This window comes from Lupinus angustifolius, chromosome LG08 (genome assembly GCF_001865875.1).
Source record: "Lupinus angustifolius cultivar Tanjil chromosome LG08, LupAngTanjil_v1.0, whole genome shotgun sequence".
Taxonomy (NCBI): Eukaryota; Viridiplantae; Streptophyta; class Magnoliopsida; order Fabales; family Fabaceae; genus Lupinus; species Lupinus angustifolius.
The window spans coordinates 10,892,937-10,916,948 of NC_032016.1; the positions used below are offsets into that span (position 1 = coordinate 10,892,937).

At 31.7% G+C, this 24,012-nt stretch overlaps 3 protein-coding genes and 2 long non-coding RNA genes across 10 annotated transcripts in view; 2 read left to right on the forward strand and 3 right to left on the reverse strand.

The window, feature by feature from the left end:
* LOC109354722 (chorismate mutase 1, chloroplastic-like) overlaps positions 1-1,191 on the reverse strand; it is a 3,357-nt gene extending 2,166 nt beyond the window's left edge. The window contains exon 1 of the mRNA XM_019597408.1: positions 912-1,191. Within this exon, the coding sequence (XP_019452953.1) occupies positions 912-1,093 (182 nt within the window). The 5' untranslated portion in view covers positions 1,094-1,191. The remainder of the gene's footprint in view (positions 1-911) is intronic.
* LOC109354724 overlaps positions 1-6,944 on the forward strand; it is a 14,611-nt gene extending 7,667 nt beyond the window's left edge. The window contains exon 3 of the long non-coding RNA XR_002108589.1: positions 6,655-6,944. This is a non-coding gene — a long non-coding RNA (uncharacterized LOC109354724). The remainder of the gene's footprint in view (positions 1-6,654) is intronic.
* LOC109354720 (probable ubiquitin conjugation factor E4) lies at positions 4,297-13,733 on the reverse strand. The gene is made up of 16 exons (XM_019597406.1): positions 12,787-13,733; positions 11,068-11,272; positions 10,740-10,891; positions 10,359-10,650; positions 10,101-10,253; positions 9,442-9,645; positions 9,216-9,328; positions 8,988-9,102; positions 7,664-7,753; positions 7,378-7,581; positions 7,194-7,289; positions 6,988-7,110; positions 5,213-5,305; positions 4,951-5,115; positions 4,754-4,843; positions 4,297-4,665 (listed from the first exon to the last, which is right to left on the reverse strand). Exons 1-16 carry the CDS (start codon positions 13,644-13,646, stop codon positions 4,483-4,485), a joined length of 3,138 nt encoding a protein of 1,045 aa, XP_019452951.1. The 5' UTR covers positions 13,647-13,733; the 3' UTR covers positions 4,297-4,482.
* LOC109354726 (EID1-like F-box protein 2) lies at positions 20,149-23,659 on the forward strand. 6 transcript variants are annotated; one of them, XM_019597413.1, is made up of 4 exons: positions 20,149-20,256; positions 22,029-22,805; positions 23,344-23,365; positions 23,466-23,659. In XM_019597413.1, exons 1-2 carry the CDS (start codon positions 20,182-20,184, stop codon positions 22,782-22,784), a joined length of 831 nt encoding a protein of 276 aa, XP_019452958.1. In that variant the 5' UTR covers positions 20,149-20,181; the 3' UTR covers positions 22,785-22,805; positions 23,344-23,365; positions 23,466-23,659. The 6 variants fall into 6 exon arrangements, with proteins under 6 accessions (XP_019452958.1, XP_019452959.1, XP_019452963.1 ...); XM_019597414.1 differs by lacking the exon at positions 20,149-20,256 and adding an exon at positions 20,279-20,506 and having other exon boundaries at positions 23,344-23,659; XM_019597418.1 differs by lacking the exon at positions 20,149-20,256 and adding an exon at positions 20,279-20,427 and having other exon boundaries at positions 22,035-22,805; positions 23,344-23,659.
* Positions 20,623-22,033, reverse strand: LOC109354729. The gene is made up of 2 exons (XR_002108590.1): positions 21,513-22,033; positions 20,623-20,807 (listed from the first exon to the last, which is right to left on the reverse strand). It is a non-coding gene; the product is annotated as an uncharacterized LOC109354729 (long non-coding RNA).

Genomic DNA, 24,012 nt, shown 5'->3' on the forward strand with positions numbered 1-24,012 from the left:
AACATGAAAAATATAAATATGCCATGATACAATTATGTCTAGGATTCTATTATTCATACAATAGTAATAGCCTTAATTTTGTATTATTCTAGGACGCACCGACACTTCAATAACCTTAACGTATCCGATATTGATACTCTCCGATACTTTATCGATACGTACCCATAGCATATCGAATTTATAATTTTGAAAAATAAATAATTTATAAATCCGATACTGATACTTTTTTGTTACTCATGGACACTCAAAATATCACACAATAGCATTTTAAAAGAGAGAGACATGACGCAATCAACTAAGTAGAAGAGAGAAACATAATACGCAATCTAACACATGGACTTGTATCAAGAGAAATAAAACAAAGCACACCTATTGCATAGAGAATGAACAGGAAATATACATAATGTTAATCATCAATTAAATGGGATTGATCATCACATTTTATATATGTACCCCAAACATATCGTATCCTAAATTTTCAAAAAAAAAAAAAACGCGTAAAGACGTATGAAATACGTGTTGTATCGGATACTCGTGTCGGTATCATATACTCGTATCGGTATCAGTGCTTGATAGGTATTATTTAGCAAAGTGAATATCTTAGGGTGATGCTAATCATACAATGAATTATAACTTAAGCACTATAGCTACCTGCATCGGGAAAGCATTAAAAAATATGTTAATACGTATTGTGTTAAACAAATTAAGAAAAATAGTCATGATGGTTTTGTACAATGCAACCACATAACAAACTGAAATTGTGGCTATATAAGATTTATTATAAACTATGACACTCTATAATTGGAAGAACAATAAGAAATTCATAATCAAATAAAAATGTAGTATTTTTATTCAGGGCTATAATTTGAATGAATTCCATAGAAGCCTGAAAATAGAAAACTATTACTGACCCAGTTGAAATTGCATGTGGCTGAAGAGAAAGTTGAAATCTTTTGGAAAAATCTGAAGTGGGTTTGGAGAAAGTTAAGCGCTTTTTTGTGAGATTAAAAGCAGAAGTTGGTGTTGGAGAATGAGGTAAAGCAATAATAGTTGGTGTTGCAGAAAAGGAAAATCTTAAAAGTTTGGCCTCCATTAGAGAGAGAAAAAAGGAAGAGAAGTTCAAAAATGGTTGAATTGTTGAAATGGTGATGGATGAAGAATCAATTTATTCAAAGGAAAGAAGAGAATGATGAGAACAAAGGAATAAGAACTCTTATTCAGTAATCACTTTTGTGTTTGAGTGTGTGGTCCACCAAATAATTAATGTATATATCATTAAGGATTTGTTTTAGTATAATTATAAATGAATACTTCCCAACATTCTTTTGATTAAAAGATCTCATAGCATAAATTAGAAAAAAAATAATCATATAATTTTTTCTCGTACTACCGATGCAAATGGTCCTTCCCAATAAGTATCGTTTTCATTAATCGAACCATCGACTTTGGGAATTCAGTAAGGCCTTACATTAGTAGATCAACGTCTTATTGTTTCTATATACTTTTAAACGATATTTTTATAAATATTTTTATAATATAAAAGAGGGAGGGATCCACATACTTCAAGAGTAAGTTTTTTAGACTTACTCTTTATTATACTCATCAATTTCAGAGAAATTCAATAGTTTAAATTAGTAAGTAGATCTGAATCTTAGATATCCATAAAATTGATAACTAAAATAAAGAATAAATTAAAAAACTAACTCTTGAAGTAAGTGGATCCTTACTCGATACAAAATAAATTGACAAAGTAATTCTTTAGGTTAATGATTACTTTATAATTAGTGACACATGTCACTTTACTTTTTGGATAAATGAAAATGGTTAGATATTATGGATACATAAGTTAGATGGGAAGAAATTTATTATTAGTGTAATAAATCAAGAATGAAATGGTGCAAAGTTAAAAATACTCAAAGTTTAGATTTTTAAGAAATGACAAATGAGGTAGAAATTTTATTTGAAGTGAACAAAGGAGGAGGGAAGCTTATACCAACATTTTCTCAGTGTTAGAAATATTAATAATAGTAAGCTTGTAGGGAAGTCTATGTGGTACAAATGAAATCCATATTTTATTTTTTTAGTATTATCAAAGGTATTATTTTACTATTTGTGTAATGAACTAATCTTTTTTTGGGCTACATGGTTGTTTTTATCGGTAAGTGTTACTTTTAAGAATCGAATTATGAACATTTTGATCATCTTAAGATCAAGTAGAGCCTTTTACAATTAGACTAATATATTGTTCTTAAAATAACTTTTAAATATTCGTAAGACCATCCAAAAGCATTAAAAGTTTAAAACTTACAATTTGCTATTTAATTTAGATATATAACTATGATGAACAAAAGTGCAAGTCTTTTAAGTAGCCCACTTGCAACTCAAGAGTTCTATTGTAACATAAAGAAAATAATTATTTAAGATTTGTGTTTTACTATTTAAATAAATAAGAAGTAAATACTCATTTCAGTTCTTATGTTTTTTAATCTTATCAATTTGGTTTCTCAAAAATTGAAAAATCTAAAATGGTATAAAAAAAATTAAATTGTGTTCAATTAGTCATTTTTAGCATGTTTTATAGCACCTAATATGAACTAATTTGATCCTAAAAAGAATTGATTTGACCCACATTTGAAAAAAAGAATTGGAACATTTAAGATTTTTCAATTTTTAAGTGATCAAATTAGTAAGGTTAAAAAAACATAAGAGACTAAAATGAGTATTTGCTCTTAAATAAATTTTACTCCTCTTCCAAGTTCCATGCTTATCTTAGTAGTAATCTCATCCAGCTCCACTAGTTATTGTATATGTTTTTCATATTGATCTTAGCAACGTGCATTAATATTTATAGTTTAACATGAGTCGTTGATTTATATTATCTCTACGTTATTACTATTTATTTATTTTTAATTATTATCGACTTTTAAATAAAAATAATATAAATGAAAAGTACATAATATAATATATATGTACCACTTGAACCAACGTCCGTTGGTTGATTGATATGCTTTGTAGTCATTGAAGATATACTTTGCACTCACAAAAAACACAATTGAATTTGATGGATAAGTATGGGAGCCAGATATTTCATAATCACTGTTATTCTATGTGCTATAAGTTATGAATAGTCAAAAAAATATTTAAAAATTAAATTTTAATTTAAATATATTTTTTCCAACCAAATACAAGGTCATAATATATGAAGTGACACTAAGTGTGGGACGGCAGATATATATCAGATACGTAAAGCATTATTAAGAGTAACAATAGTACAATGGGGTACGTATAAAACTTGATTTGTCTAGGAAGTGGGTGAGTTTCGTTTGATTTATTGTTCAAAGTTTAATAAAATGAAGACCTAAACCAAAAATAATAAAAGTCAAAAGAAAAATTATGGTGTCTAATTAACGTGCCTACATGTATGACATTCTTGATGGAATTGTTAAATAAAAAAAATGCATACATCAATATATGAGTTTTATACATTATCATTGTATTATTCACCATTTATATTTAATATCATTAACTTTTCAAAAAAAAATAATACAAAAAATAATAGATAATATACTAAACATATATAAATTTTTATGTTGACAATACATATATATTACATTCTATTTGTATAGTATATGTCTTCCATATTGTCCTTTGAAACCTCCACTCTTTTTCATAGCTTACTCTAAGTGGCTGACTTGGTCCCCAAATTTGAATCAAATTTAATAGAAAACCATTCCAATCACATTACATAAAAGACCAATAGCATTTTTAACAAGTGGGTCATAATTTGAAAATTTTGGATCCTACAAAGACTATTAACACATTATAAATCATATTGTATTAAAAATATACGATCTGACATGTTTTCACCCCTAATCCTACAAATACAAAAACAATATTGGTCATTACTCTATTTCGTTGGTGCATATGGAACTAAGAATACCAATACAAAAGTACATTTAAGATATAGTTTGTAATGTTGAATTCAGAAGGAAAAACACACAATCAAATCTGATTGATAGGAATGACAACTATTAAGAGTGAGTGAAAAGACATGGGCTAAGACACATAAAACTTGATTTGTCAAGGGAATAAGTGAGCTTTGTTTGATTTGTTCAAAGAAGGCTATAGTTATACCTTAATAAAATGAAAGACATATCAAAATTTATATTCATTTCATTTTCCTTAATGTATGTCATACCCATCTTTATCATAAAAGAAGTCCCACTTTTTACATTTTTTTGCTTATACATTAATAATAGCTCATCTTTTCTCTGTTTATATTCTTCAGTGGTTGAATGATTGAGTTCAATAATATGATATATTCATTCATAAGAGAAGGATGCATACCTAAGTATCTTTTATCCAAATGAGAGTTAAGTCCCTTAAATATGTGATTTCATGATTGATGTATATATATATATATAATAAAACATACTATGCTAAATAAGGGATGCACATTCATTCTGCCTTGAACATATTTTCCTAATCAATCAACATGTCACCATAGGTGGTCTGAATAGCTTCCTTGGTACTACTCTGTATGTTCAGACCTTCATTATGTTTCTTCATTTGCTGGGACCTTATGAACTCCTCGATTCTTGCTTTTAGTTCATTATCCGGAATCAGCATGTCCGCCGTGAGATGAGATCGGTTGAATGGATCAGACTGCACAAAAAATGCAAATAGAAAAGTATAAACTACTAAACCAACTGTTATCCATATAAACATGTTGGAGCAAAGTTCAAAGGCATACACTATCACTGAGAAGATGCCTCTGAATGACAGGACGATCAACTGTGATCCTCGAAGAAGGTAAAATAACCGGGTCCTTCATCAATGTGTACTGCAATGTAAAAAAAGGCTCATTCATGAGTGTCGCAGTAATGTAAATCGTATGTTAGACACTGGTGACTGTTGTCACAAACACACAAATAGAGGCATAAAACATACTTGAATTGGGTCAAGGAATTCATCTGGTATTTCTCCCAGAGTAGCTTCAGCATCCATGGCCTCTGAAGCTGCAACTTTTGCTTTAGCACCAAGTTGAATAAATTCCTGTATAATTCTCCCATCCTCGCCTATTCTACGAAGGACATCTGCTGCGGCATTAAACAACTGCAGCAAATTTCAAGTCAGATGATTGAAATACAGGCACAAGAAGACAACATTGTGAGAGCAATTTGAAATATATTACATTATCATGAAAATGTACCTGATCATTGTACGATCGACCATCCCTTGAGATGGCAGCTGGGAAGATAGAATTTGTATCACCTCTAGCCAGATGAACATATATGTGCACGATCTTCAGAAGAACAATTTAAACTTACGGTCATAATCATGAAAAAATTATTATTAATTTTCTTGTGTAATGTAAACATAAATGATTACACAAGATTATAGTGTTAAAGAGGTTCAGAAGTGGAACTTCATTGGTACTAGCCACACCTCCCCTTAAAAGAGGTCTGTCGGAAGAGCAAACCTCTTCGCATCCTCTTCCAAAAATCAATACCAAATCAAAGCATCATTAAAAGGTTCAGCTATCATATAAGACAAGGGCAAACAACAACTCATCATGATTCATATCTACCTTCCATAATAAGTTCATCAATACAAGAATTCTTAATCCCCCCAAGTAGGAGTAGATGGAAAAAGAAAGTAGAATATAGTTATAGGACTTATATTAGCAAGTTAGCTTCTTTTTTTTCTCATTCCACAGAGAACATGTTTAAGGGGTTTCTTTCTACCCACCCACTAAATGTCTATTCCACATAGGCTCCATTTAGATGGTGAGACAAACTGGTAGCAAAAGTATTGCAACAAGTCGAGGGAGTAAAATTCCTAATAACCTTAGTCTATATGGAAATAAGCAAAGACATGCTTCAAAATAAAATAAGAAAACAAACAATCTGCTTCATTCACTTCTGTTTTTACTTCAAGAAAGACTGGTGAACATTATGCTACCATACAAAATACTTACAGCCATTGAACTAAATGGAGAAATTTAAATTCAATGCAGAATCTGCACCATAGCAAAAGCCCCCTTCATCTTCTTCCTTCTACTTTTAAGTTCCAACAAATGGATTAAATAAACCAACAGCGATTCCCAATAAAATACTAATTTAATGGAATGATTAAATCTGATGGCATAGGATTTCCATGTTCTACTAAAAAGAATGACTGGCAATATTTCAATTGACTTATACTCATACAAGATTTATGGCACCAAAATATGACCTTAACCCTTTGCATCACATACCGTCAAGCATAAGAAGTTAGGAGGCACGGAAATGGTTTTATATCTATGAGTATGACATGCCCCATCACCTAAGATTCCTTTTGGCCTGGAAGTGTGGACAATGCATGGGCCCACTTTACCTTACCATGAAAATTAATTTGAAGTAAATTAGTAAACAAACACCCATTTTGTTCCTTCAAAGATGTGTCATTAGTTTAATCCTCCAATAATAAATACACCAAAATGGCCCTTAAATGTCATCATTTGACATCATGTGGACCATTTTAGGACCAAAGTGTCAAATTTTGACATTGAAGAACCATTTTAATGTAAATTAGAGGCACAAAGTGTACATGTATGATGTATCTTTGGAAGATCAAAATGAGTACCTAGTCTTAGTGAACAACGGGGAGCAGACCACTTGGTCATTTAGGCACTAATATTATTACTAAGGACTAACTTTCCTAAAATCCTAAGCTGACAGGCAGGGGCTCAGGAATGACTCTAGATCTCTAAAAGTCAATGAGAACTTTAGGTGACGTATAATGGAACTAGTCCAAATTATTAGTTCCTTGGAGTCCTGCAACCAGTGAAGCAGTATTTATTGTAACAGTTTTACGACCAACCTAGTATAGGAGTGTTTAAGCTTACAAATAGCAGAGGAATCACATATCACCTTTCCTATCATAGTTATTCAACAATAAAGGGAAGTCACCAAAAAAGAAAATTGCGAAGTAGTTTATGCCAACCTGTTTCAGCAAATGTTTTGGACGAAACTCATATTTCTCAGGATCTTTCAGACTAAGTGATTTTCTTTGGGGACCCACCAGTTGCAGCAGAAAGTAATTGAGCATGCTAGCCACTCTTTCAACCTTGGGAATGTGATAAAATAAGATTAAGCTCATCAGGAGTATAGCAAAATTATGAGCAACATTATAATTACGAGAGAAATTACCATCTCAGGAAGTAGGAACGGAACAGTAATCTGCTCTGAAGTAAATGCTAGCATGCTGACATCTTCATTTGCTAACTTCATATCTATCCGAATAATCTACAACATTATCCAGTGTTATACGCTTTATTAGGCAAATCAATTTTAAACACAAAATACAGATAGATAAGCATAAAGTCAGAGATACATTTTCTTGAGAATGGAATAACCGGGTCCTCTCCTGCCTCTCTTGAACTGGCCGCCGCTCCCATTCAGCCGTATTAGACATCTCAGCCTCCAATTCTTTTAGCTCAAGAATTTTGTTCAGACTTTCATCAAGAAGATAAATACTATCATTAATCAGAAAGTTTAAGAAGTTCAGATAGACACCCTTTTCTTCTTCTTTAGCAATCTGGAAGAAAATTAAGGTAAGGAATAATTAGAGATAATTGACAATGTGAGATAAAAAAGCTCAAATGTTTTTCATACATTACCTGTCTCCAAGCATTACGATGACTAGGGACTTGCCACAGGTATTCAAGGAGTTCAGCAATATTATGACGAATATTAAACTTGTCATAGAACTACAATAAACAAATGACAATTAAGACAGTCAGTTATAGGTTTTTTTGTACTCAACGAAACAGAAAGATGAATGATTTCAATCACTAAAACCCACAGGATGTAAAGCACATATCAAAACCATAATCAAGGGGCATGATACTATGAGCTACAAAAAATGGTGAAAGAATTTGAAATAATTCATAAGTTGCCCTGACATAGGATATAAAAAAAAAATCAATCATCTAATGTCATCATATACACCCTTAGGCCATGGGGAGAGAAATTAAGGGTCTAGAAAGCTGTTATGCAAGGACAGCTAGCAAGCTGTGAGGGCAGACAGAATCAGCTAAGGTGACATTTGGTAGGAGGAATGTGAGATTCCAAGTTTGATAGAAGATTAAAAAAGATAACAAGAGAAATAAATGCCTGCGAACCTAAATTTGTGAAGGAGGTAGGAATGTTGGATTCCCATCTTTTGGAGGGAATGTTAGGTTCCCGACAATGTGAAAAAACATTCCTGCTATCAAACACCACCTAAGAGAAGAGGGCTAAGGAGGGGGGAGGCAAGCATGCATCATTGGAAAATTGGGTATGGTAGTGGGTGTTTCCTGGTGTATAGGTTTTCTATTTCTAATTTCTTTTCCACTGCAGTTCTGAATGAGTGTGATCAGAGAACTGCCTCTATTTTATGACCAAGTCTCCCTTATCAAAATATCTAAGTTTCAGTCCCTATCACATCATTTTTTTTACTAGATGAGAAGGCTAGTAAAAACAGGAGGATAAGCCATCCTCACAATCAAACAAAAAAGATAAAGCCAAAACTTATAAGATTGGTCTTGTGCAAATAACGCCAACAAAGAAACCCATTGAAGAGACCAGAGGGAAGCCAAAAACAGAACCCTAACCTAAATGAAATCTACAGTAAAAAAATTCCCTTGGAAATTCTAAGAGTAGCTTAGATAGAGCATGCCGAATGTCCATATGATGTTTCCTTCTTACAAGAGCCAATCCCTCTAAATTTTGTAAGTAGAAATTTGATGCAAATCTTTAGGTCAGACCCGGTTCTCTCAAAAGAAAAAAAAAATCTAATGTCATCATTTAAAAAATAGGACGACTAACATGCTCAATTTTGAGTTCCAACACAATAATAATAAAAGGAGGTGATTTGAAAGCAATTCAAATATACTTTTTATATTAATTAAGAAAAGAATCTGTTGTTATTGCCATGGAGATATACTTGAAATGTAGACTAACCTGTGTGTGAGAACCTGTGAACTCAATGTCCACATAAAGTTTAAGAAGATTCCTCACAAGATACTCCAGAGAAAGCTGGTGCCCTTCAAATAGAGTAGCTGTAGCAGACGAGCCGCTGCAAAAAAAGAATGGGGCAGGGACACACATACAAAATAGTTTAGCTTGAACAATTCATTCACAATCATGTTACATTATAATTATAATAATAATAGTAACCAAAAAAATTACCTCCTACGAGGCATCCAGCAATTTAAGACTTCAACCATCTTTGCTCTCAGATATGGATTTTTGACAAATTCAGGGCTGCCCATGAACATGATTATGAAGTTCATAAACTCATCCTGCAGAACAAGAAAATAAGATGCAATGATTTTGCAATTTGCACAAGTAGAAGAATTTGGGAAAGAAATGATTAATCCAAGAAAAGCACTTTGTAAAGTGAGGTGAAGTATACCAGCACGACTCCATCTAAGGCCTTTGGAATCCGGGAAGCAAATATCAAAAGTTCCATGGCATCTTCTACAAAATGCTCAGGCATGGTGGCAAATGTCATTGGGCACGTTGGTGGTAAGGGCATCTTAAACCCATCAACCAAGCCAGCCAACCAAACAATCATCAAGCGATAGAAGGAAAGTGCATTCTGAATGAAAGTGTTATCCTAAGAAAAATAATGTGAAGCCACAGATCAGTTTAATCTATTTTTCTAGATGGATGGAAGAGAGAAGTCGCAACCAAACAGTTACTGGACACAGCAGAAATGAGGAGAAATCTCCCCCAAGCAACTCACTAGAAAGAGAGAGAATACTTTTCATTGAATCAATAATTGAATAACACAGTACAACATACTTATTTATAGCAGAGGTCTGTGTACAAAATATAGATGTGATACATTATATACAAAAACACTGTAATCTACTTTTTCTACAGAAGCTATACAGCTATTTGAGTTTATTGATTTTATCAAAACCCTGTGTCTCAAAAAATACACTACGTCTACATGAGAAATAGGAAGAAGAGAAGCAAATTATTCCATATTCATGCATATTACTCATGTGCACATGCTTATATAGATAACAAAGAACTCAAAAAAGTAGGGAGCGGCATAAGACCTACCCTTAATATCTGAGCTTCATAGCAAAGCTTTTCCTGCGAATACAACTCCATTTCTTTCTCAAGCCGAGATATATCCAATTCCAACTGAGGAGATGGTGACTGCTCCCGCATGGCTTTAAGAGTGGAAAGAGCATCTTCAGACCTTGAAATATCCTGGATAAAATGATTCCAGAGTTTATATTTTACATGACTTAGAAGAAATCATTAAAAGCATTACAGTTCCAAGCAGATAAGAGACATAAATATGAGACATGTTACCTGAGCTAAGTGTTTGAAGTCTGAAAACGCTTTTAAAAGGCCTAAGTTGAGCACTCTTGCGGTCATAAAGAAGCATTCACAAATAAATGTATATTTCGTCCTTTCACCATGTGCAGCATTTTCATTTGAAACCTCAGAAGCATTATTACTACCAGAACTAGTGGCTTCTTGTGATTGTTGCAAGCGTTTTTGACCATCACTAGATTGATTGATTCCCCCAGCCTTAGCTGGTTTATTACTATTAAGCCACTCAGTAATTTCTTCTGATGATGCATGAAGAGCAGTCAACTCACTAAAATAGAATCATAACCATAAGTTAGATATACAGTGATACATGAAAATTCTATGAGGAATTAAATATTTCCTATACAAAGCCATCACCTTAGCTTCAAACGGTTTGAGTGGTGTACATATTTTGCATCAATTTTATCCCTTTTAGATAAATTTGCATTTAAAAATGGCTCACAGAGACGAAGCATGACAGCACTGAGATTTACAAACATGCCCGAACTCGCACAAGCTATAGGATCAACCTGTTTTGAAAGAATAAAAGGTGTAAGTTAAAACATATACATTAGCATGAATACAAAGAGGAATTCCAAATAGTAAGTAAGTAAATAGAATAAAATAGAAGCTATTGAATAGAACTATCTTATTTTTACCATGCTTCAACTTTAGAAAAAAAGTGGAAGATAAGGAAGAAATCTACCTGTATATGAGCCCTAGAAGCATTTATATTGATCACTGCCGCAAGAAACTCAAGTGCACTTTCACGAGTATCTGTACTTTTAAGGAGGGTGAGGAGAACTTCAGCTAGGCCATCATATAAGCTATTCATAACAGTTTTGATTGTGGAGAATGAAGATAACAAATCAGCTGGCCGTCGAGTAGATGCATCAGAAAAGCACTGCTGCCTGAATGTTAAAAGAAAGAAAAAAATTGTCAAAAGAGAAACCCAATTCAACAGTACACTAAAATATACCATCCAAATAAAGCCTCCAATATGGTTCGCGGAATAAATATACAGACTTCAACAGCCAAACAATCATTGAGGAGTGAAAGCTAGAATATATGGTTGCAAGTACAAAGCAACAAAAAAAGGAAGAATGGATGCAAGTTTGTAATGCACAAAGCAAAAAGCAAAGAACAAGTAAGCCGTCCTACAACCTATTGAGTCTAACAAGGTGGAAGCAAAGAATATAGGGTGTGCTAACATAAACACTGGTTAATGACCTTGTTGCTTACAATAACAGTTAGCTAACGTATAATCCCTCCATCTCAAGAAGATGGTGAAAGAATGTAAAGAAAACTATTCAAAAGTTGACAACCTTTTGGGACGGAGAATAGTTCTTTATCCAAGGAAGCCAGTTGGTAAATATACAAGATAATCAAATAAGGCAACTTAGCATGGTAATAATAAAAGAAACAAAACTATAATTGAATATGATACACTGGTAAATCAAATATTAAGGTAACTGATTTTTAAAATGTTTTCCCTAAGTACGAGTAGGGAGTCAGTACTGTTATAGAACTGGGCCAGGTTGAACGAGAAATAGGGTTTTCATTGATATGGACACTGTGATTACAAGTGTAGAACATTGATTACAGAGCTCTCCCTTTCTACTCCAGGTATTAGAAAGACCTAGAACTCCCCCTTTCCTTCCCTCTCCCTTCCAATACAATCAATCCCCTCCCCTTACTCTTTCTAACTGTCTTATACTATGATGGCCGCCAAGTAACTACTCCAGCTGCTCTGTAAAACTGGTTATCCACAGCATTTGGACTAAATCCCTACTCTTGCTCCTTTTAAAACAGATACTATGCCCTACATGGGTATATAACATTCTGCTTATCCTCATTCAGGTCCTATGATAAGCTAAAAACACAAAAGCAGAAAAGACACAAAATAAGAATCCCCGCTCACATCTAAAAAAATAGAAAGTCCAAAGGCTTCAAGAAGTTGTTTTAAGCTCCAATGAAAGTATTTGTCAGGAGCCCTCAGTATCCAAAAACCACATTGGACTGCGACTACTTTGAGTCAATCTGGGAAGACTCATTTAAGGGGGCAAAGCCCTCCCAATGCCTATTTTTGACTTCCACAAGGCTCGACCCCGACACTCTGCACAGAGGGAAACTGAGCTACTTGCCACTTGGGCCATCTTACATTGGTTATAACTTATAAGATATTTTGAACACAAGATAAGCTAATTGCCTAATCCTAACCAAGCAAGTTTGCACAACTAATTCACATGGTTGAACCAACTTCACTAAAAGGAAAGTAATCAGACCTAGTACAATATATTTTTGGTAGAATACCTAGTACAATATTATCCTTTAGTCCCTCACCAATTCAAACACGAGAAAAGTAATGCTAAAAGATCATAAAAAATTGAGCTTCAAACAAAATAAACCAAATTTTTTGTCTCACCCTATGTCAGGCTGGCTCTTGAAAATGGTCTGATCAGGAAGGGCACTGATGTGAAAAAAGGGTCCCAAGATGCTTGTAACCTCAATGGCACGCCCATTCATATAAACCCCTTTAGGAATCCACCAATCATGGCTAACAAGCGATTTTGCGCCAATTGGAAACCTAACCAAATAAATCAAAGCCCTCAAAGAATCTTGGAAATTCCCAAGAGCTGAAACCTTCATCACACTCCCTCTCAACTCCTCATACAACCCTTTCAAAATCGGGTCCAAGCTATCGAAATCCGATTCCCTAAAAAACTCTTCCAAAAACCCAGGCGGAGCCTTCACTCCTCCACCAGTACCAAATCCATCAATGCTCCCACCACCAACCTCGGCAAAAATCAGCGGCAACAACGGCGAACCACCACCACCTCCTGAACTCGAATTCCCGCTCGGAAACAGTTCAGGATTAGCCAAATGAATCCTACAATACGAAACACAAAGTCTCTTCGCCTGTTTCACCACAACCTCCATCTCTGACCTAATATTCTTATCTCTCATGTTAACGATTTTCTTCGATTCATCATGAGCACGGTTGTAACAACCAAGGAGGTAGTGGAAGGTGGATTCAGCGGCGGCGGTGGTGGTGGTGGTGGAGAAATCACCGGAGATTCGATCGATTAAAACCCTTTCCATGAAATCGCGAGAGAGAATGAGATTGTGACCTTCGCTGAGAATTTCAGCAGCGGTTAATTCCAAGTAAAGTAATCGAGGATCGGGGTTAGGGATTGGAAGAGGAGTGATTGAAACGAGGAAGATTTTTCTGATGATTATGTCTTCAACTTCTTGTGGAGTTCGTTGGGGTCTTGAAGAAGACATGGTTTCAAAGATTGAAGAATGAAGAATGAAAGAGAAGGATCTGATTTGGGAATAAATAATGGAAATTAGTATTCACTTTCTTCAATCGGTTTCGAACAATTCTTATATATATATATAATTTAAGAATATATTTATATCACAAACAATATCACCAATTCTTGATAAATAGATAATTAGGAATAAGATTATATCTCACTCTTAATATATTTTTAATTGACATGTTATATTTTTATTGACGTATGGGTTTGAATTTCGGACATCGAATATTTATTGCCAAATTACGTCTTAAACTTTATAAGTTTGTGAAATATGTACTCTTAATATATTATCAAATTATTAGTATATGAATAATGAGAGAAAAATTTCTATGGAGACACATTTAACATGTCACATTTGGAGATAATGTCTTTTATGGTTTTTGATGCTATCATTTAAAATTTAATTTAATTAGAATTAAAATATTAATGTGTTATCATAATCTTATTGGTTGTCTCTATATAGTTTCGTCTCCACATAAGTCTTTCTAAAACAAGGAAACCATTGCAATCATACTCAAATAATAGCAGTGTATAATCAGCATTGATATTCCAAACAAAAAGTCATTCAAAATATAAAATTGATTAAGAAGATGCGGATTTGAGAGTTAAAGAGATCTAAGACTAGGATTTAAATTAAAAAAATACATGATAATTTTTCAATATTACTAATTTAACATTATCTTTATACATTAATTACTTTCACCAACAATTAAAGTTTAAAAGATAATTAAAAGAAGAAAAAATAGTTAATTATAAAATACATAAAATTTAGGTATTTTTATAGAGTTTTCTCTAAATTGAATTTTGAACTAAAAAATTAATGGATTAGTCTTATAATTTGACTAGATTAAATTTATGCATTATTGATAATATTTTGTGTTTGTTGACTGTTTTTTGTATTAAATATTTAATTTTTATATTTCATTTAAGAAAATAAAAGATATAAATGTCATGCTCACATCTCAAATTGGTATCAATATGATGTAAAACCTCTTCATAAGTGACATTTAGAATTAATAATGAGATTTTATGTGCAATATTTATTGGTTTGTTTATTTTCTAAAAACTACCATGGTAAGTCAGAAATTATGATGAGCTCTTTTAACCCTCATATTTGCAATGAAAATTAAATTGTAAATAATTCTTGATAGTAAAGGTAAAATATAGAAATAAAAATTTTAAATAATAGAAATATTTTATAAAATGAATATGCATTATATTTAAATTAGGTTTATGACCAATTTTAAGTTCAAAAAAGATAATTGGACCAATATTTGTTGAAATCATAAGGATGATGTATGGAAGAAGAAAATAAATGATCAAAATAGTAAATTACATTAATATTATTATGAATGATGAAATGTTGATATTGTGACTATTTTTTTATTCAAAATACTTAATATAAATCCTTATTTATTCTAATAGTAGACTCCTAATTAAATAAGAAAAAAACCATAAAATAAGATAATTTTCATCTTAAGAGATATTCTAATATACCCTAACAATGTAAGATATAATAATATTCTAAGATACCATAACAAATATAAGATATAATAATTTTTCAATATTCATTATAATCTAATTTAAGATATGTTAATTTAAGGTTGGGGTTGGATAAGCTCATACCGTATTAATTTTTTTATAAGAAATGTGAAATATATTAGGTTGTAGTAATATGGGTAAACTTGACTTGAATTGTGGCTATCTACGGTACATGGAATAAAACGTAAAGATAAAGAGAATAATGTATCTCTTCGTATTAGGAGATAATTTATCTCCTTTAGTCAGTAAAAATGTGACATGTGTCATGATTTTACTGGCATAAGGAGATATTTCATTCCCAAACATAAATAATGTCAAAAGGAGGCTAAAGCTAACACTGTGTCATCTTAAACTAATCCTCTATCCTTAGTATCCAGATTTGATGAATTGTTATCGGAGAACAAAACTATCATATTTTATACATTTTATATATGTTGAATTGTTTTACAATATATATTTATTAGTTTGTTAATTAGTTAGTTAAATAAATTTGTTATATATTCATGTATTATAAATAAGGTTTCTCATGTCTTGATCAAATAATGAGAAATATCCATAATATTCATCTTTGGCAATAATTGTCATTATTCTCTTTGAGTTAGAGTCTTATTCCCATGACTGTGACGAGTTTTCATCTTACATTGCTTTGGTACTTTCCTCCCGATGGTTAATGCATGTTTATCATTGACGAATTTGTTGCTTATGGTACCCTTTCTTATATTATTTCGTCTTTCCTATTAGTGTAAAAGTTTAGTTCGGTTTTTTATACAATTCTATGACCGAATCAATCACAAAAACAAGGTTTAATTCATCTTAATTAACTATCAAATTTAATAAAAAAACCGAACCAATCATAAATAACTCGGTTTAATTTCACGATTTTCATCTTCTTCTTTTTCCCGAAAATCCTTGGAAGTTCCAAATGTATTTCATAGGACATTTTTGTCCATAAATGGAAAAAAAATATTATTATTTTTATTAGAAAATGTAAATCATAAATATAAAAATAAACATTTTAAAACTCATAATTGTTTGCTAGTAACATATATAAAAATTATGTAATTTAGGAAGAAGAAAATCAATGGTCATGTATATATAACATTGCAATCTACAATAGTAATATACATAAGAGTATAATTCACAATTAATAATCTATATAACAACTTAGTAACACGTATATATCAACTAATAACATATATAACAATATAACTCACACTTATCAACATATATAACAATTAATATAATATTTAACAATAACTTATATAACATTATACTATATGTTAGTTTCAAACACAATATCACTTAAAGTTAAAAAATATGTTCCAAATTATCAAGACACTAGGAAAGTCACACATATACAACAATTTACTAAGTAGTAACATATATAATATTACAATTCATACAAAATTGGTCATTTATACAATAAATTTAGTTGAAAAAGTCAAACAACATTACAACATTATTCTAAAGTATTTATTTTTTAATATGTGATACAATTTAGTTTGAATAGTTACTAAATTTCGAAAATCATGAATCAAACGAACTTAAATCGTTCCTTAACAAAAAAACTCAAATTGAATTTGAAATCAAATCGAATGATATTTTGTGATTTAATTCAGTCTCATTGGTTCCATGATTTAAACTGGAGTCGCTTATATCCTTAGTCTTCCTTATCCATTTTAAAGGAGGAATGTAAGGATGTAGTTTTTCATCCTTTTGCCATTCCTTTAAATTTGAGTGTTAGTTTCATGATTATAAATTTTTTATTTAATGACATTATGTTTTTATATATTTAATGACATTACATTTTTTGAATCACCTAATTAAATGAAGCAAAATTTCTCAGGTATAATTTGTACAAAAATATATGTACTCAAAATGTTTTTATATTATCATTATATAAATCATGATTTATATTCAATTATGGTTAATTTTCAAATATAAGTAATACAAATTTGTAATTGATAGTGCATAAATATGAAATAAAGTGAGTTGATTATGTAAAAATATATTTTGGTGGGTAATAGAACATTTTGTCTTAATAAAATAAAAATAGAAGCATTTTCTCATTTGCGTAAATAGGTATCATCCTCTTCTTCAAATTCCATCTCATTTCTTTCCACTTTCTTCGTTTCTAATTATTTTTATTTTCCAATTCAAAATTTGCGAGGTTACAATTTGCAATTCATTTTCGTTTAAAATTGACCACTTTAGTTTCCACATTCAAATTTCCTGAAAGTTGAGTTATTTGTCGCATGATAGTTATATTCATGTATATTTTAATCTTGAGTGTTCAAATAAGATTAAATATTCATATTAAGCGTCTTATTTCTCACAACAATGCAATGTTCTGATATAAGTTGCTTTAGGGTGTATGGGTAAACAACTTAATTAAGTGCTTATGCAATAATCTTTTTCTGAAATAAAGCTAAAAGGAAACTTATTCTCATAAACATCTTTGACAAGCTTATTGAAATAAGCTGAAAAAGAGCTTGTTAGAAGGTCTTAAGCTGTTTTCATAAATTAAAAAATTACTGAATGCTGTGCCATCTATGAGATTTTAGCATGCATAATAGCCATTCTGGTATGGATATGAAGTTCCTCTGTTTACATGTTTATTACTGTATTTATGTCGAGCTAAATAATAAGTCGAGTTTCGAATGAATACCAAGTTGGTTCAGTTCATTCTGCATCAGAATTTTCCGATGAAGAGACTTTTGTTGTTGGCACACCTTTGTAAAAATTGTATCATTAGTCTTATATGCAATACCAGCCAGTGCAACCATTTTGGCTCTGTACATAGTTATTACAATTCTGTTTGCTCTCCCATCATTTCTCATCTTGTACTTCTCATACCCGAGTCTGGATTGGGTCGTCACGGAAATCATCACTTGAGATCGCGAAGCTGTATACGACTATAAGTTTGCTTCATCTCTACTCTATAATGTAATTAGATATAAAACATAACCAATAATATACTTACAAATTAACAATATCTATCAACTCTATCATTTCTCTTACCATATACAAATTAACAAATTGTTGCCAAAATTTAAGCATTTTCCATGCCTATGCAATCCTAACATATTTGGAAAATTGAAACATTTTATAGATGGAAACACATCTTTTGTCCCATAATGTGTGTCACTCAATGTGTCAGTAGTTATGATTGGTTGAAAAAATACATTTAAGTCATAAAATTTTAATAATTAATTATTTTTCTGAACAATCACAAGCAACGACACATGAAGTGATACATTATTTTGGGATAGCATATGTCTACCCTTTATAGATTGGTATATGCTTCTAAGTCATAAATAAAAAGTGACATTATTTGGAGAGATAGGTTATTGATTTTACATTTATATTTAAAAGTAAAACATTCTATCTAAAATCTAAAGGATAAAACTGTCACATCATAAAACTTCACCCCTTTATTTTTTATGCACTCCCCTTCCCATTTACGAGAGAGGATCATAACCTCTCCATTATCGGAAATGATCTTTATTCGTTCTTCTCATGACCATTGCTATTGCCCAAAGTTAAAATATTATTATGTTTCTTGCATTACATTGGACTAGTTGAGCATGATATAAAGCTTTATTAGTCACCATCCTTAAGCTACTTTATTCTACATTTATGTCTCCATTTTATACTTTTTTTTGTGCCTGCCACTATTCTAATTCATTTGCTTCTTTTCTGATTCTGAGTAATTGGCACATTGTCTAGTCACTTTTCAATATCTCCTTCAACTTTTGACTACTTCTTTGGAATTTCCTTGGTTGGTTTTTACCCAATTCACCAATGCATTTGCAACCTTTTAAGTAGGTATAGTATCAATAAATCAGTCTATGTACACACTTTTACACAAATTATATCACATATCTGCAATATCACCATATAGTGAAAGCTAATCTATTGTCACTATATTTTTAGCAAACCTAAGCTCTAATTTTGTCACATTATTGTGTACTGCAACATGTGCTAGGAGTTATGATTGGTCAGAAAAATATTTAATAATTATAATTTTAAATTAAATATTTTTTCAACCAATGAGAATTAGTGGTACATAGAGTGGTACAAAAACTGGGACAACAGATTTATATATGATAGTTATATAGATTAAACACTTATACAAAAAAATTATAGCTTTTTGAATTAGAGCAAAACTTTATAATGACCCTTCCACAATATTTATCATCAAGTTGCATATTCTCTATGTAATGATAATTCTGTGTATTTGTTACTTGAATAATGAAATATGTGAAAAATAAGTAGAGAAAGTGCAAATGTAACAGAAAAAAGTTGAAATGGGTAAAAAAGTTTGACCTTATATAGATATAAAAGGAAGTCAGCGAAAAATACCTATGAAATTATTTCATTAGTGTTATGGTGTTTAACTCTACGCTCTTCTCATACTCGATAATAATTGAACTCCCTAATAGTTGGAGACTCTCTAATCGTGGACGGTCCAACAAAAAATGTCTATTTTTATAAATGAAAAAGAGAATTTAGTTAATGTTTTTTGTACTATCAAGTATCCCTACTAAGAAGTGTGTATTTTAACAATTTAACATTTAACTTTTGGTTTGTCCGGGTATATAGTGAAACTTTATAACACTAAACCAATCCCGAATGGGAGGAGAAAATGAACCTCTGTCCTAAAAGGATTCTGTCTTCATGTTTTTAACCAATAACATTATCCATAATAATATAAAATACTAATTTATGTTAGGAGAAAAACAACTTGGTTGAAAAATAAAGGATACACATCTGCTGTCCCATATTTTGTGTTATATATCCTATGGGAATGTGAATGGAGCTAGAGCCTTTGGAAACAGAAACTACCAATGTGAGATTATAAACTGAAGTTGATTGAATGAAAAATCTTCACAAAGATATTTTTGATATTTTTAAGGAACAATTCCTTTCATAAAAAAGGAACACTAAAAACAATGAACAATTTTACAAAAATGACCTTCCACTTCCACATGAACAAACATGACATCATAGAAACGTGTCACCTTATGGTTTGTCCTTCACAGAAATTTGTTCACTGAAGCTATGATTCTATGCTTTTGTCTTCAAATATATTACATTTTCTGTTACACAAGCCTTATTCTCTCTGTATTTTGCTGACATTGATGCTCTCAGTGTGTGTTCTTTGCTATATTCTTTGACCAAATTGCCCCTGCTGAGAGGTGAAAATTACCAGATTATTTTCTTGCAACAAGTTTCTTGCTTTTTCCTTTTTAGTTGTTGAATTTGATGTTTTCTCAGTTACCCTTTTCCTTGTTTTTATACAATTGCATGTTTTGATGAGTTTTTATTTTTCTAGGGTTTGTGGATTATGCCCAAAGTTGGTTCCATAAGCTGATAATAAGAGACAATCTGGGTTTGTTTGTTTTTTGTTTTATCTAATTTCAAGTTACTGTGATCCATTTTTCTTTTTATAGTTAGGATTTGATTTTTATTTTTTAATTTAGGAGGTTTTTTGGGTGAATTTTATTTGTTGAGTGGATATTTTGTGAAATCTAGTGAAGGGTCACTTTGGTTATTTGTATCAAGGAATTCATGTTTACTAGTTTATGTGCTATGTTTGATGCAATGAGGCTTCTAGAACTTTGTTTTTTTTACTGTGGCTGTTGGAGATTAAATTGTTGGAAAATGAATAAAAAATGTTGATTTTCATGTTCCTCAGAATGTTGAGCTTTTTATACTATGCTTAAGTCTCTTCTTTATGTATTGATCACCTTATAGATGAGGAGTAGATTTTGTGAAGTTTTTTACTTTTGAACTTATAGATGCTTTTTTTTTATGTTATTGACCACTTTAAGCCTGGATCTTCGATCTGTGCATCCTTAAGGATCTGTTTGCGAGTTGGATTTTGAAGGGGAAAGAAGGGAAATGGAAGACTTGGGAGCCATGAAATACACTTGTGAGATGACTCCCAATGCTTCCCTTTCTCTTCCTTCCCCTCCAAAATCCCTCGCAAACAGACGCTTAGTGTTGAAGTGAGGGCACCATGTGTCTTAGAAAGCTCTTGTTCATAGGAAATATTAGAGTTATGGTTCATGGCTATTGTTCTTGTAAATACAAATTGTGTATTCTTTTATGTGTATTAATAAATGTATGCTAATTGTATAACACTCAAGCAATTTAGTTATTTTCCAGTCTAAGTATTTGGAACTATAGACCTTTAGAAATGTGCATCCTTCATTTTCAACTTGAAGATAGAACTGATGAATGTTGGGTGGTAAAACATCAACAAGAGAATAAAGCTCACGTAGCATAGACGAGAATGTTGTGTTGGATGAGTGAACACACTAGACAAGATATTATTATAAATGGATGCATAAGGGAGAAAGTCGGAATAGCTCATAATGTAGAGAAGATGATAGAATCGCGTCGTAGGTGGTTTGGTCATGCATGGAGGAGACTGGTTGAAGCTTCGTAAGGATAGTATATCAAATGGAGGTTAGTATAATTCCTAGAGGAAGAGGGAAGCCAATAAAAACCATAGGCGGAACGATTAAGATTTTTTTTTATTTAGAGATAATGCTTTGTCGATGAACATGATTTACGATAAAGCATTATGACGTCATTCGATCTATATAACCGACCCCACCTAGTGAGATTAAGACTTGATTGTTGTTGTATGGTTTAGTTAACTCATCAGTTGATGTTTGGTGATTCCCCTGAAGTAATTAAGAAATCTGGTTTTTAGGATTTGTCAAGTATATGAATACCCTATAAAAGTTGAAAATTGCTATAAAAATATAATTATTTTGTGTTTTGCAAGGTAAAGAAAATGATTCTGACAAAGCAGTACCGATGCATACACTCATCTAGCTGTCGATGTACTACGGGGCATTTAAGCGAACTCGTGCTATTCTTGGTGTTTAACCATCTGAATTGGAACCCCAAGTTAATTGCTACACTGTCCTGTGCGTGCAAATGGTTTGATGATCTTGCGAAACGACTTTTATGGAAAGAGTTTTGTCGAACAAGAGCTCCTAAGATGATGCTCGATCTTCAATCTAGCGGGAGTCACAGCGTTGATGGGAACTGGAGGGCCTTAGGGAAGCTGCTCATATACTGTTCAGGATGCAAGAAAGGTGGCTTGTTCAATAACGTTCAGGTCCCTGGTCACTTTGTTTATCGGACTCGATTTTCTAGAACATCGGGGAAGAGCTTTCTTTTGCCACAATGCAGAACTGATGTTTTATATGTTTCTGATCCTTGTGAGCATCTTGACCAAAGTGAGGAAGGAGATTTAGGATTCTTCCGTGGAATCTTCAAGTCGTTTGCGACAACAAATGTTCGGAGGATGCTTATTAACAAAGGCGCCAAGCTCCATCCGAAAGAGGTTTGCCCTTATTGTAAGGCAAAGCTGTGGAGCATGCTGCAGGCGAACATGATCCCGCAGAGTGCTAGCTGCAGGTTGGGTTCCTATGAAGATTGTATCGAGTATTTTGTATGCCTTAACGGTCACATGCTGGGGATCTGCACCCTGTTACCTTTGTCTGATTCAGAAGACGCATCCGAGAAGGAGTAAGATGTCAATGATTCTCAGGTATTTTTCGTCTATCCGAAAAATCATAACTTTCTCTCTTGTTTATTTCCCCCCCTTAAGAAGTAGAACTCCACCCATGTTCATGAAATTATAGTTAGTACTTACCTAAGTATCCAACATCTTATTGATTTTATATTAACCATGCTTGCTGAAAATTATAGTGTTTAAAACTGGATAAAGAATTTGATACAAGGTTTCCACTTTTAAATCCGTAAACATATATCACCTAGTGCAATTAAGGCTTGGTTTTTCGTATTTGAACGATGCATCGTTAACTGTAAATTGAAATGCTCACAAGTATAAAGATTATGAATTAGTTCATTGATTATGTTTCATGCAGTTTGTTTGATATTTTATAGGAACATGTAAATAGTGTGAAATAAATGAATGCAAATAGTATAGTTCTGGTGCATGAAGTATGAAATGATGGAACAAAAATGTGCTATAAATATTTATATGTTTTAGAAAACAATTATTAGCTTCATGTAATATATGTTAAGTTTGTTAACAAATTTGTTTTGAATATTTTCTATCAGGTAATATATCATTTTATCAGACTTAATATTAATCTATGAAGTTAAGGTTCTGATCATTGCAAAAAATTTGTAATATCTTGCTTTGAAGCAGCTACTATGCTATTATGATTTAATCTAGGCCATTGAGCTTGATGCTGCATTTTCCATGGAGGATAGAAATATTACCAACATTTTTTTTCTTCCAATTAATCAAATTGAAGGGTGTTAGTATAAACTTTATAATATCATGAACATGTATGTATATTATGTGTGGATATCTTTTACCTTAATGACATTTTGGGTTGTGTAATAATTCATATTTGTCTAAGTGTCATTCTGATTTACTCGGACGAACAAAGATATGTTGTATCAGATTTTGTCTTGTGTTGTTCTATATCAATGGAAGGTTAATATTTTTGTCTTCAATAACCATGCTTATGCTCTTATAAGCTATTTTAAAAAGTAAATTAGACCCACACTCTTGAGTTTTAGTAAAATTATATAAACTATTTATCTTTTTTTTATATAATATATTAGTAACTACTTCTGCATAAGAAATAAACAAATATAATATTTTAAACAAAAATGGATGATGAGTGTAATTAAAACACTTTTAAACAAAAAAAAAACAGTTGGAGTGATACTTTTTATGTTATTTTGTAGAACAAATTATAAAACTTAGATACCTCCATTTC

Excerpts from the sequence above, each read along its gene's own strand:
- LOC109354720 (XM_019597406.1), bottom strand. The coding sequence starts at position 13,646 with ATGTCTTCTTCAAGACCCCAACGAACTCCACAAGAAGTTGAAGACATA. Across the intron at positions 11,273-12,786 it reads AAGAGCCAGCCTGACATAGG|GCAGCAGTGCTTTTCTGATG; the intron begins GTGAGACAAAAA and ends TTTAACATTCAG. Across the intron at positions 10,651-10,739 it reads TCAAACCGTTTGAAGCTAAG|TGAGTTGACTGCTCTTCATG; the intron begins GTGATGGCTTTG and ends ATTCTATTTTAG.
- LOC109354726 (XM_019597413.1), top strand. The coding sequence starts at position 20,182 with ATGAACAATTTTACAAAAATGACCTTCCACTTCCACATGAACAAACAT. Across the intron at positions 20,257-22,028 it reads TAGAAACGTGTCACCTTATG|GTAAAGAAAATGATTCTGAC; the intron begins GTTTGTCCTTCA and ends GTGTTTTGCAAG.